Source organism: Passer montanus, unplaced genomic scaffold (assembly GCF_014805655.1).
Source record: "Passer montanus isolate IOZ18808 unplaced genomic scaffold, ASM1480565v1 scaffold4, whole genome shotgun sequence".
NCBI classification, from domain to species: domain Eukaryota; kingdom Metazoa; phylum Chordata; class Aves; order Passeriformes; family Passeridae; genus Passer; species Passer montanus.
Window position 1 is genome coordinate 8,889,843 of NW_024368818.1, and position 14,574 is coordinate 8,904,416.

At 39.6% G+C, this 14,574-nt stretch overlaps 1 protein-coding gene across 4 annotated transcripts in view; it reads right to left on the reverse strand.

The window, feature by feature from the left end:
- Nucleotides 1-327: 327 nt before the first annotated feature.
- Nucleotides 328-14,574, reverse strand: part of YAP1 (Yes1 associated transcriptional regulator) — a 96,029-nt gene continuing 81,782 nt past the window's right edge. For 2 of the 4 annotated variants that reach the window (XM_039718387.1, XM_039718385.1), the window contains 2 exons: nucleotides 12,354-12,466; nucleotides 328-11,882 (listed from right to left, as the gene is read on the reverse strand). In XM_039718387.1, the coding sequence (XP_039574321.1) occupies nucleotides 11,644-11,882; nucleotides 12,354-12,466 (352 nt within the window). In that variant the 3' untranslated portion in view covers nucleotides 328-11,643. The remainder of the gene's footprint in view (nucleotides 11,883-12,353; nucleotides 12,467-14,574) is intronic. The other 2 variants (XM_039718388.1, XM_039718386.1) reach the window with 2 other exon arrangements.

Below are 14,574 nucleotides of genomic sequence, written 5' to 3' on the forward strand. Positions count from 1 at the left end.
AGTTTGATGCTTTTGTTTTTGCCAAGACTGGTATCTGGGCTTAGCTTCAAGCTCATCAGTACTTCTCCCCTAGAGTTTCAGCCAAAAATACATCTTTTCCACAAAGGCTGGATGATTTTCAGGATGATTTTACTTCTCTGCAGGAGGTTTTTCTCCTACTAAGTGGGAGCTGTGCTCAATCTATTGTATCTTGGCCACACTCGAACTCGTCTTGCTGGTTTAATTCACAGACAAATTGCACACATGCAGTACATTTAGTTAGAAGACAGATAGCAATAAAGCACCCCTTACCACAGTGGAAACATTTTGTCCAGTTTATTAAAGCAGTTGACCTTATTTAAAGCATGCAAATATTTTCAATAGAAGAAAAGAGAAGGTACCAAACAACACCTTAAGCAGAGAAATAATCAAAGCTGGACAAATGGAAAGTTTTAGCAACTTATTTAGCAAATAAGTTTTTATTTAATTTTTTTTTTTGCATTTTACACTCTCAGTATGATTGCAGGAGTGACAGGGGTTACTAGCTGATGTAGGGAAAGGGTCCAGTGATTTGAAAGTCTAGGAACCTGCATTTTCTAACCTAGTCCTTGAGCTCCAGCAGTGGCCCCAGTTCTTTGACTTGGTGCTTAGGAGTGGACCTCAGAGTCAGCTCCATCTTTCAGCCACCCCAAGTCCAGGTCAGCACCATCCCGTTTCTGAGAGATGCTCATCAAACTTGTCCTTTGAATGCTGCCACAATAGAGCTACTACAGCATCCTCAGACACCAGAAGAGTAAAAGAAGGTTTTCCTAACCTAAAGTTTAATTTACTCCAATGTAAATTCTCACCCTTTACACTGTGGATAATAGATTCATAGTAGCACTTGCCTTTTACTTGAAGTTCATCTTTGCCCATTTAGTCAGCTTTTCTGTAGAAAAACAGCCCAGCTACTTTAATCTTCCTCTCTCACATTTTCCTCATGGTCAGTGCTTACCTCTGGACCATGTTCAGTGTCTGTCTTTCATCAAGTGTTGTACCCAAAAGTCTGACCAGCACTCCAACTGCTGATACGAACCAGTGCAGGATTCCCTTGTGCCTGTTCTATTTGCATGTGTGCATCCCATGAGAGCATATATATTTATTTGTCAGTTAAATAACAGAGAAGTCAATTTTGTGTTGAACTCCTGAGCCACAAAAGCAATTTTATCTATTGAGCTAATAGGTCCTAATTGAAGATTCCTGTAGCTGACTACTGAGTACGCACGTGCATATCTGTCTCAATTGGTTTGTCTCCATTTTTTTCTCAAAACACTTCATTGACTGATCTCATCTTCTGGCACACTCAAAGCCCCTCCAAATTTTGTGTATTTCTAAATACAGTTCACAAATATATGCAAAGTATTAGTTCATATAAATGCACAAAATGTAAACATCTCATCTGAGATTGGAGTATTTGGATAACATAGAAAGGATATAATCCATTTCTACAGATGACACAATGAGGAAAAAAAAAAAGAAAAACAAAAGAAAATCCTAAGATACTAGCCACTGGAGTCAGTTCTAGAAGCAGTCAAGAGTACTGTTTGACTATTATGGGATATAAAAATCTCCTGTTTCAGTAGCAGGCTAGGTCCAGTACAAGCACAGCATGGAGTCCAAAGGGATGATTCAAGATTTAGGGTCACATAATCATAGAATCCTTATGGCTGGAAAAGACCTCAAAGTCCAGCCTTTGAGTGAGCACCCCTTTGTCAGCTAGACATGGCACTGAGTGCCATGTCCAGCCATTTCTGGTACAGCTCCATGGATGGTGCCTCCACTGCTTCCCTGGGTGCTGAGGGGGCTCTCCATACCTCATCCAGGTCATTGATAAAGATATTAAACGGGTCTGACCCCAGTACTGAGCCCAGGGGAATCCCACTTGTGACTGGCCCCCAGCTGGATGTAACTCCAGTCACCAGCCCCCTCTGGGCTTGGTCATCCAGCCACTTCTTCAGCACCCAACAAGCAGTGCACCTGTCTGAGCCATGAGCAGCCAGCTTCTCCAGGAGAATGCTGTGGGAAATGGTTCAAAGGCTTTACTGAAGTAGAGGCACACAATATCCATAGCCTTTCCCTCATCCACAGACAGGTCAGGTTATCTGGTCATAAAAGGAGATCAGGTTGATCAAGCAAGACCTGCCTTTCCTAATCCCATACTTACCAGACTTCTGGCTTCAAAAGCATCCTGAGTCCGCTTCAAATTCCTGGACAACTACTAGGCATTTTATATTCCAGTGCTGCTGCTCTAACAAAGACATACCTAGCAACAAAGTCAGAGAACAGAAGTAGCTACACTCAATTGCAGAGTAAATTCATGTTAATACATTTTAAAACAGTCTAGGCCCACCCATGGAGGCATCTTAAATCTTTAAAAGCAAAACAAACCCCAGCAACTGCCATGGGATCTAAGGGATAGGGAAGTAATAATAAAATCTTAATCTCTATTTAAAGAGAACAGCTCGAGTAAGTAGCACAGTATGCGCTGTGTATCAGTGGAACATGGCACTCCATTGTACTAGGCACCCAACAGGGGTTAATTCTTGCTATGAGGAAACTCTTTGCTCTATAAGGTACCAGTTTGTGTCTCAATAGCCACACACACACCTCTCTTTGTGACTGTGCAGTGACAGAATGCACACACACTAAGGTGCAAAGCATGGACTATGCATTAAACGTGAAAGTAGACATCAGTGCAGACAAATCTGACCTGCAGCCAACCTCCCTTCTGTCCCAGCTTAAAAGCAAAACATGCTCTCTCACAGGGAGCAGAGATTGGCAACCCTACTACTCTTACCCCAGCTCTTTGGTTTGGGGTTGTGTGCAAGGTACCTTCAAATCCCCAAAAGCTGACTACTCCAGACTGGTTCTTGAGAGGCAGCACAATGGAGTAACACGTGTGTTCATATTCTCTCATTATTCATTCTGGTTTTCTGATTGAAATTATTCTATGTCACATCTAAAACCCTAAATATTTAAAAATAAGCAACAACCATGCAGACTTTGTAACTGGGATGACACTTTTACCTTTTTTTTTTCCTTGTGAAGCCTAGAACAAATATAATGCGCGTGAGAAACTGAGTTGTGTTTAGGCAGGAAATTAGTGCTTATATATAGAATATCTATATATAGACACACACACAAATGCATGCAACAATACTCTGTGCCTGTATATACGTATAATGATGCAAGACTTCCCCCCTCACATCCATGATCATTTAATGTACTTCCACTAAAGGGTCACTCTGGCTTCCCAGAAGCAGCTCAACAAGAAAGCTCAATCTAAAAAATAACTAAAACCTTAATTATTAAAAACTTAGGCACAGAAGTTTTCAGGGAAGGAAGAACTGGTGCACATTAATGTGTCAGTGCTAACTCTGCACTATTTTCTACCAAACAGAAGGGAACTGGAGCTAACTGGTGTGCAGCACAGGAGGGCTAACTGGAGTTAGTTCACCCTTCCTACTGAGTGTTCACATGCCAGTGAAAACCATCGCTTGGTATGCATGAATATATGACCTTCCTGTAATGCATTTGTGTGTTTAAACTTGCAGAATCAGATGCATACCTTATTGCAAAGATTATATTCATATGTGGTGATGTCACTGAGTAGAAGCCCCAGAATAGCACAGCTTGAGAATGAATTAAGAGGAAGCACTTAATGCTTAACCCTCAAAGCATTTTGCAAACATTAACATTTCAGTGCTCCCAGGACACAAGTAAAACCATGCACACAACTTTCCTGGGAAATGTTAAAATGCCTTATTCAAAGGCTCAGCAGGAAGTCAGATATGCCATTACAAGGCAGGAACTGTCTTTATCCAGGGCAATGTGTATCCAGGTAGAGTATACCTGACTACATTTCAAAAAATATCTTTATCCTGTTTCAGATGTCACCAGTGCAATCACTTCAATAATGTGGTCATGTTAGATGTTAGTGACACTGAAAATAAAATGCAAGCAAATGTGAAGTGCCAAGACCACCAGATGTCTTCAAAGTGAGACATTTCCAAAAGGAGCTAAGAAACGCAGTCCTCATGCTGCAGCAGTACATGTCTGCTTCCTTCCTATTTTCATGAACCTCACCAGGCTCCATTACTTTCTTTTCAAGGTGATGATTAAATCCACATATTGCAATAGCAAGGGTCCCCAGCAGAGATGGCAGTTGTGAGGAACCTGAGCCTTAGGGAAGTGATGGATCTTCATGTAAAACCAGCTTGTTTTCCAAACCATGGCTAGTATATGGATGAGAGGAACTTGGATGCAGATACTACTGTTTGGGTGACAGATTTTCTAGCTTTCTTGCCACTGAGCTGCAAAGATAAATTTCTATTTCTCAGTGATTTATTGGTGCTTATAACATTCATATTAATTAAAAAAATCTATACAGAAAGATTACCAGATCCTGAAAGGCTGTTCGCAGGAACAAGGACCTTTAAAAGGAAAGTCATGTTTTAAGTGAAATACAAACATTTGAAAAATAAAGGAAGTCGCAGTTTTACACACTGTCAAACACAAATCTAAACCCCAGTGCTTTAGAGCTCCTGCAGGCAGGGATGAAGGGGGTAGCAGGTACAGGCTGCATTGATGGGGGGCTTTAATCAGCCCAGCAGTTGCCACCTTCTGTAGCACTGACGATCTCCCCAACTAGTTTGAACCTAACCTGCATGGCAAGAGTCAGGCTGCCCCACAGGCTTTGCTTTTGCCAGCAATTTCCTGGACTATGCAGGCATTGATAACCACTTTCAGGCTGAACCTCACTGGCTGAACCAGATGGTACCTCCCAGCTGTTGCCATTTGCTGTGAGGTATCACCACCTAAGTCACACCATTTCTTAGCACTGTGGGTTTGGGATTTTGTCATACACAAATACAACCAGTTACCTTGTTTTGACTGTAAACTTTGACAGTCCAGGATTGCAGCTGAACCTCTCAGAGGCCTCTGGGTCACACTTCAACAGCAGATGATGAGTATGAAAGGGTTACATCAATGGGCAAAGCCTAAAAATGGCCCCTTGTCCAGTCAGGAGAGCTGAGACAATTGTATTGCAATGAAACTATGAGAGAAAGACTGAATTACTCTCTCAGCTTCAAAAAACCCATCATGGCTAACACCAGGTTAAGTGCTGGGTAGAAGTTCTCCAACAGGAGGACTGTTGTCCCTGCTCCTGCTAGGACAGCTGGCTGCAGAAATCAAAGCAATGACACAGCCAAACTTCTCCAGTCTCAAACAAGAACAGGAATCCACCACAGTTCAAAAAAAATCATGCTTGCCCATAACCACCCTGTACCAGAAGTTGGGCAGCATCAAGTTTGGAGTCAGACTGTAATTCTATGTTATATTACAGACTTGAAACACGATGGCAGCTGGATTTCAGAATGGAGAAACTCTGCTCTCTGGGGACAAACAGCACTTAGTATTACAGTCCAGTCATTAGGTGTTAGGAAAGCAAAACTCACAGATGGTAAATACAACAAATAATTTAAAACACACTAGAGCAGCTCAGAATGGACATATATGAGGGGAGGAGAAAGAGCATTTCAGGTGAGATTGAATGTAGCATTTATATGGAGCTCTAGTTTGCTGTTGCAGGGCATTGTTGCTGCAGGGCTGCTCCCGACCCTTCCCCTTAAAAAACAAACCAAAACAAAACAACCTCCTCCCCCACAGTCACACTTGCTAATAGACAGGAAAATTCCATACAACTACTTTGCCTCCCATATTCTAAGCCAAGCCTATTTAATATAGAAAATTCTATCATGAGTGACCAACTGCATTCCCACATAGAGAAAATAAAACCAGTGTGTGACAGCCTAGATCTACAGCATTCACTATTACAGCCTCTGCATTACAGACAGAGGAGTATGTCCAGAAAAGTAAAAACCATGAGTTTTCCACAAAATCTGTTAGGCAGCTTTGTCAGATGTGCCAGTATTTATATGTTTCTCACTCAACATGCTCCCTTGGTGCCTAGAGAGGAACACATTGGCTGTCTTATTTAAAAGGCATTCAGTACTGGACATGGTAGTTGGTAAAAAGCTCTACCCTCTGTTCTAAAGACAACTTGGTTCTCCAGTTAAGAGTTGGATTCACCCTTTCATGTCAACCAAGATCTCTCATCCTGTACTGACATCTTCCTATATTGATGACACCTAAGTTTAGAGGGTGCAGATAACCCGTTAGCATTAAGAAGTGGTGACAACAAAGGTCAAGAAGCACACTTTACTCTTCAGGAGGAACATATAAACTCCAGATACTGATAGTATAAATAAAACCAGTGGCCCTAGTTTATCTCTGAATGAACCTCCAAAACAGGAGGTGCTATACAGATCATAGCCTGATCTCAAATAATTATTCTGTTGATGATCCAATATGAAAAATGCTTTCTTTGGCTGATAACTGGCACTTGCTTCCTTGGAAGTATATTATTTCTGGCTTACTGAAATGAATACTTTTTGAAATTATTGAAATTATTTGAAAATATTTCAAAGAGAATTGCAAAGGGAGCCTGTAATACCTGGACCAAATATCCTGTTTTGCAGTAATACAGTCTATTTAGGGCTGCCTCAGAAGGTCACTCATACTTCAACTACTGCAATATGTCACCACCTTATAAATGAGAGCGATATCAGCAAACAAAACTGGTACCTTATCATTCCCTGGCACTGGCTGCCTACTCCCAGGTGGAAGGTGTGATGTTACATTTAAATTTAAAGGATGTGGGTGACTAAAGCTGGCTATGAACTCAGAAGTACAAGACAAACTGATAAATCCATCAAGGGCTGTACCCTTAACCAAGAAAACACACAAATTTGCTGAATTCCACAGGGTTGGGGCATTTGGTAGTGAACAGTAACAACTCTGGAACTGCTAAAATGCAAACAGTGTATGACTTTGGCCTTTCCAAATTGCACTACATTAAAAAAAACCCCATCTTTCAGACTGTTATACAGAAGGTCAAAATTAATGAAACCTGTCAAGACATTTTAAACTAAAATCTTCAGGCACTTTCAAGGTATGTCATTACATATTTCACAATTCATAAGTCAGAACTTGGAAATGAAAATAGTGTGTCTTTATTGATAGTCTGCCACAAATTAATGCATAAACTTAAGAGTTAGCCAAAAATGTATCTGCCATCCGAACATGGCAAGCATTATCTGCAAAAAGTGGATGCTTTCTTCTAATAGATACCCAGATGTTCTGTTACCAGGTCTCACTATAGTGCCATTTGCAATTAAAGTATTGTTTTACACAAGCTGCATGATGCTCACCAGAGTCACTGTCTCTTCATTCCTGCAAGCACACAGACATGTACAATTTAATGTTAAGCCTTTACTGAAGCCAGTGGAACTCATTTGCCTCTCAGGTGAGCTTGCACACCATATTTGCAGAACTGGAGTTTACAACTACAAAAGCAATGACAAGGGGGACAAGAACAGACGCACTACAATAGGCATTCCAACAATTCAATGCATCTATCTTACTGAAGGAAATCATATCTTTACATACTATTGAATGTTAAAAATGAACAAAGATGTTTAAGCACAAAGTATATATTTATACCAAATAAAACAACTGAAAAAGTATTACATAAAGAAAAATAATGTAACAGAATGTACTTAAGTACCTAGCTTACAGTCATGCTCATATCTAAAAATAACATTGTTAAGTAATATATATAATTTTGGACATAATTCTCTAACATACAACATGATTCTGTGATTCTAAATGTGGAGAGTACTTTTTCCATGATACAGAACACAAATTATTTTATACAAGCACACCTGCTAATTTGTATAAAAAACATGCTTGTAAGTGAAAAGGTCACTGTAGTACTAATTTACCATGTAGTGTTAATCTTGTTGAAATTGTCTCTTCTCCTTTTGCATTGGTGAACGCCAACACTGAATGGTACAATATTTGATCCATATGGTTCACTGACACTGCAACCTGTTCCCAAGCAGTAGCCCTACCCGGGTGTTAACAGTACAGCTCTGTACAGCCCCATCTGTCTGCATATAGTGTATTTAAAACTAACAGCTATTACAATTATTACAATGATTTCTGTTTCAATATATACATCAGTATAAAATACTACCCAAAACATTTCTGCATTTCAAACAATTTTAACCACTTCATCAAACAATGCATTTGCAGAATTAAAAAAAAAATCCGAATTAATATTGATTGCCAACAGTACAGCATCTCTATGGTATGTTTCCTAGTAAGAGAGAGAACGGAAATGTTTTAATTAAAATAAGTATCACAAAACATAATTAATGTTAGAGCTGTTCAAGGATTCCCAGTTTGTCAGTATCTACCCTAAGATATGCTACCCAAATACAGTATAAGCCATTTAGTGTTTCTACAATGAGAATAAAACATTCAAATATTAAAGCTGTGACAAACACACAAAAGCAAGGAAAGAGAATTTGTTCTGTACTCATTTCTGTTGTAGCGAGGTACAGCATTGTCAGGAGCTTGCACTCAGTGCATCATATCTGGTTGTGTGCATGGACTGGGGAATGAGATGCTGCAGAGCAGTGCTGCAGAGAGGGATCTGGGAGTCCTGGTCTGTGGCAAGCTGAACGCGAGCCAGCAGTGCCCTGGCAGCCAGAAGGGCCAGCCCTGTCCTGGGGGCATCAGGCACAGCATGGCCAGCTGGGCAAGGGAGGGGATTGTCCTGCTCTGCTCTGCTCTGGGGCAGCCTCACCTCCAGTGCTGGGGCAGCTCTGGGTGCCACCATATGAGAAGGATATTCAACCACTGGAGAGTGTCCAAAGGAGGGCAATGAAGGTGGGGAAGGGCCTTGAGGGTAAGCCACTCCTCATGGCTGAGGTCACTTGGTCTGTTCACCTTGGAGGAGACAAGGGGAGACCTCATTGCAGTCTACAGCTTCCTCATGAGAGGAAGAGGAGGGACAGGTAAGATCTCTTCACTATTAAGACAAGTGACAGGACCTAAGGGAATGGCCTGACGATGAGTCATGGGAGGTTTAGGCTGGATATCTGGAAAAGTTTCTTCACCCAGAGGGTGTTTGGGCACTGGAAGAGGCTCCCCTGGGAAGTGCTCACAGCATCAGCCTGACAGAGCTCAAGTGTCTGGACAATGCTCTCAGGGACATGGTGTGAAGCTTGGGGTTTCCTGTGCAGAGCCAGGAGTTGGAATTGATGATCCTGATGGGTCCCTTCCAACTCAGTTTATTCTGTGATTCTCTTTGTGCTATGATATCTGGATACAACTGTGGAAGACAACTGAAACAGAATCTACTCTGAATTTCCTTGCTGTTGTGGTTTTATGTGAGATTGTTCAAGTTAGGAAAACTTAGTGTCTTTTTCTTTTCCTGAAGGGAGGGAGAAAGAGGAATTAATAATGAAATTACAAAAATGCTACTAAAATCCCTATCTTGGACACAATAACACTGCTTTAGGAGCTACTGTGTCATTGCACAATATAAGTGGCCTATTAATCACTGAATTATTGGTGTAGCAGAATATATATCATTGTGAATGTGTTTTAAAAATTATTATTTTAAAATTTGCCTGTATCCCATAACAAACCATAAAATTTTGTGTTTTTCAAACACTAAAACATTTATGTAAAGTAGTAAATGTACATTTATAGTGGCAAATTTCAAATCTCTGCCTCTGCTGCTTCAGTTTTTAAAACAGGATTTGGTTAAAAGAGTTTTCATTCTTTACATCATCCTAAACCAGAATTATTTCTGAAGCATAAAAGAAATCCAAATGGTAACAGTAATATGATGGGGGGGTTTTTGTTGTTTTGCTGATTTGTTCCTAGCTTAAAAAATAATCAATGTCTTGAAAAAAATGCAAAACAGTAAACCCCAAAAAATCTCTCCTCAGGCGAAGTCCCTGCTAACTGAGAGGTTTTTTTCAAAACTAAGTTTCATGCTTACAGTATCTTTACAGTCATGTTATACACCCTTGAAAATAAAGGCTCACTGTTGAAAATGGTGACAGGCCCTTAATTATAGAGGTGTTAACTGGTGACACTATTTTTCATTAGGAAAAAACCCCAAAAGCCCCACAAAAATTCATAGCTTATATTGAAAGTTTGATTCACGCTCATTTTGTTCATTTAAAAATACTCTTTGGAAACTTGTGTCAACTCCTGCAGACAACTTAGTGATACATCTTCTCCTGTTAAAATAAAAATGATTCATATCACCTCTACCCCATGCTAAGCTCTACTACTAATATACACTTCATTACCTGCTCATGTCACCATCTAACACATATCTTTACATTCTTCTACATATAGTGTCCAGGGCTTATTTTTCACCAAACAGAACTTGGTAACTATTACACTTAGAAGTTTTTATTGAGAAGTTTTTTGGTGTTCTAGCCTTTTCATTGCAACATACAGTGATACTAATAGTTAAGAATTTTTATGTGTGTTGACTTAAGAGAAACTTTTAATAAATTTTTTTTTCCCATTAAGGATTTTAAAATCTGTTCTCACTTAGAGATCAAAACTGAAAACCAGAAGAGAGATTAGATGTAATTTTAAAATGGTTCTGCTACTTTAAGATGCATTTAAAATTTGTATACATGACAAAGGACTCTTTTACATTGCTGTAATCAGATTCTAATTCAAAGTCTCGCAAATACACATGAAAAATAAGCCACTGGTCATGAAATCTAATGATTACATTCAAAGCTAGCCTTTAAAAAATAAAAAAGTTACAGGCAAAACATACTGGTTTATGTACTCACTAGCTTATCAGGCTACAATAGGCATGGTTTAAGTATAAAAAAAGCAGACAATTTAGATTTAAATAAGACTGTGTGAAATCAGAAAAAAACCCTTAGATTTCACTATTTAAAAAAAAAACCCAGAACACCTATAATTACTTCCCATCCTACAGCTACAGTTAAACCAACTAACAAAAATAATCAAAGTAATTTTGAAAAATGGAAATTAGGCTAGAGTATGTGGCAACAATCAAAGTTCATATATGTTTCTATGTAAAATGACTCATGATTTACTATAACATAAAATACAAACAAGAGCACTTTGTGGCTAATGCAAGAGCTACTAGTAGGAACACTTAATGCCAAACAGTCTTCAGCCCTCCTTTACGTCGTATCTCCAAATCAGTATTGACTTCTTTTGACCAGATACATCATTTTTGGCTTGTCACCCCAGTATGTCATGTTTTACCACTTGCCACAGGCAGCAGGAGACAACTAGCTGAGCAAACTACAAGCAGTGACATGCAGAAATTAACTCTCAAATCTGAGTACTTAGATAAAATGATACGCAAGCGCACACTAGGACAAAAGGAATGGCATTCGTCATCCAAAATAGGCTCATCATCCCTCCCCACCCCCCTCCAACAGTAGTTGCAACAGCAATAGAAAAAGATCAAGAAGATGTCTGTTCTTCAGAGTCAACTGTGAAAAAAAGTCAGCAATATATAACAGCAGCGATGGACAAGGAAGAGCAAACCCAAACAAACTTGTTGAGTATTTGTTCATTTACTTTTTCTGAACACAAGCCAAAGTGCACCACACTGGCTTGTTCTGAACTTCAGATACAGATGTCCTAATCTCCTTAGATCCTTCACAGATTTAGAATTCAGTCTCCCTGAGGCCCCTATAACCAAGTAAGAAAACTCTCTTTATCTAGCTTGGTGGCTGCCAAGACAGATTCCATGTCATTAAGGATGTCAGAGCTCAAAGCCTCTTGCAGACTTGGCATCAGTTCTTCTCCTTCTATATTCATTCCATCTCCTTCCAGTGTCCCAAGGTCCACATTTGTCCCTGGAATGGCTTCAAGGTAGTCTGGGAAACGGTTCTGATGGGATGGTATGTTACTTTGGCTGATACTGTCACCTAGTTATAACACAAAGATGGGTATTAAGTATACTGTAAGTACCAAACATACAATTTATCAGGACAACTGGTTAATCATGTACCTCTTGCATCATACAACAGTGTGACTCATAGAAATCCATCACAAACCCCAAAGATAACTTGGCTGCAGGCAGATGTACAAAGAACATGCCTTTGTTTCCAACTTTCACCTACTGACCCAAATCTTACAGATCTTTGATGTCATTTAGCATAATTTAATTTTTACATTTGAAGGAAAAAGACAATACTGAGTCAAATATAGTTTTGGAGTAGAATTAACAAATGTAATTTTTTCATAAATCAAATGTTTCTATCAGAGAAACTGGGGAAATAGGGAAAGGTAGAAAATAATGCAGAAAGTGTCAGAGCTTTTCAGAATTGCTTGTTTTCATTGCAAATAGATACAAGTGTATTTGGAAAACATGCGTTAAAAATGTACACAAACCAGACCTGTATCCATCTCATCAACACTGTTCAGGAAGTCATCTGGGGTTCTGGGTACACTGTAACTGCTCATGCTAAGTCCACTATCTGTGCTTTCATCTCTGGAGTGATATGTTCCACTGTAACAGAAGATAAAGAGGAAAAAAAATGAGGGTAGAACACTGAAAAAAATAAAATAGATGCTTGTTTTGAACTAATTTACGGGCTTTGAAAACATTGCTACCATGAGAAATCCCTTATTCTAATAAAAACCTGACACATTTGTTTGCATGAGACACCTGTGTTTTATTTTATGCAGACCTTTTCAAAAAATAAATTTCAAATAAAACCATATTATTTAGATTCAATTTAACTTGATGATAACATACCTAAGCAGCTTTAAGAAACAGCCTACTTGTGTTTTATGTGTTGTGCATAATTTTAATCTTTTCACACCTACCCACAGCTAAAACCTTTCGAAGCATATCAGATAATCCATAATGATTATAAAAATAATAATTACGGTCCACCCTTTTATGCTTCCATATGGATAAAAAATACTTCTAACTAATGTTCCCATGTTTAATCAGCCACTGAAGTGTATTTTTAGGTCACTGCTGTTATAAATAGTTGGAACTCCTTTAGCAATTCTTCAATTGCTTCCCACTACTTGTTCAGTCACACATGTCAAGGCAAGAGAGCACCCAAATATAAATCAAACCCTGGTACAGAAGCCATCCTATAAACAAACCCTGCTCAGAATGATCTTGCTGACAGAACAGTTAACCAAACTGATGGCATGGGGCCTCACATGCCTTCACTTTCTTACTGCCATCTCCTGCCAGTGCAGCAAGCAAGACCAAGAGAGCCACAGTGGAAAATGTGGGAAGGGGAGGGGAAGTAGGGCACTGTATATAGCATGGTTTTGGTAGCAGGGGTCTGCAGGGATCACTGTGTGACATAGCAGGAGGAGCTGACCCCATGTCAGCCAGCTGCTTCCAGCTGTCTCCAAAGTGCTCAAAGCTGAGCCCATCAGTGACAATAGTGGCACCTTTGTCATAACATATTTAAGAAGAGGGGAAAAATGCTGAACAGCAGACGGGAGAGAGGAATGAGAATATGTGAGAGGAACAGCCTGCAGACCCCAAGGTCAGTGCAGCAGGAGGGGCAGGAGGTGCTCCAGGCACCAGAGCAGAAATTCCCCTGCAGCCCGTGGTGCACAGACCACAGTGAGGCAGCTGTGCCCCTGCAGCCCGTGGAGATGCCAGGGAGAGCACAGACCCACCTGGGCCTGTGGAGGATCCATGACAGAGCAGGGGGTGCCTCAAGGAGGCTGTGACCCCACGGGAAGCCTGTGCTGGAGCTGTGGCCTGCATGAGCAGTTGTTGAAGGCCACCACTACCTCCCTCCCCCCTGCATCCTCTAGTATTCAGTCCTCAGAAAATATTTTCAAAATCTGCATTTCTTCAGGTTATGTATCCTAAGAATCACTGACAATCCTTACTGATTTTCCATCTGGCATCCTCAATGAATATGAACATGATTTGCTGTTCAAATTATCATTTGAAGACATACTAATCCTTCTCATTATGTACTTGTGAAGTATATAGTATTTGCCTTTTTGTCAAGTACGAAAAACCAAAACAATTATGAACAGCTATTCAACATCAGATGCCAGCAGAATGCCTTCAGCCATGTATACAAATATATATATTTGATTACATGAGGACACCTTTGCCACACAAGAAAGGAACCTAACATTTCCTTGTAGATAAATCATAAATATTTATCTTTTTTAGACTGATTTAAGAAGAGAATCACCACACATTTGATAGAATCTTAGTAATTAAATTTAAACAATTTAGAACTTCTGTGAATAAAAATCTGGGTTAGTTTATGGGACAAAATACTAAAAACAGAACTTAAGACTATGCTGAACTTAATCACTCCAGTGGAGAGGGCTTTTTGGCTGTTGCTCTCACACATGGAATGTACAGCACTTCTCTTCAAATCACCCCTTAATACACATTTCCTCTTTCTTCAACAAGGATTTGTTCATTTAGCAGTCACACCACCCAAAATTACTACATGCAACTAAACAGCATTACCCAAAATAGAGTGGATTCTTCTTCAAGTAATCATTGTTAAAATATGTGTATACAAAAGAAGAAATACCAATTTAGGAGTTAAACAGAGAACTACCATCACTACCAATATAAATCTAACCGACAAAAAATATATAAACAAG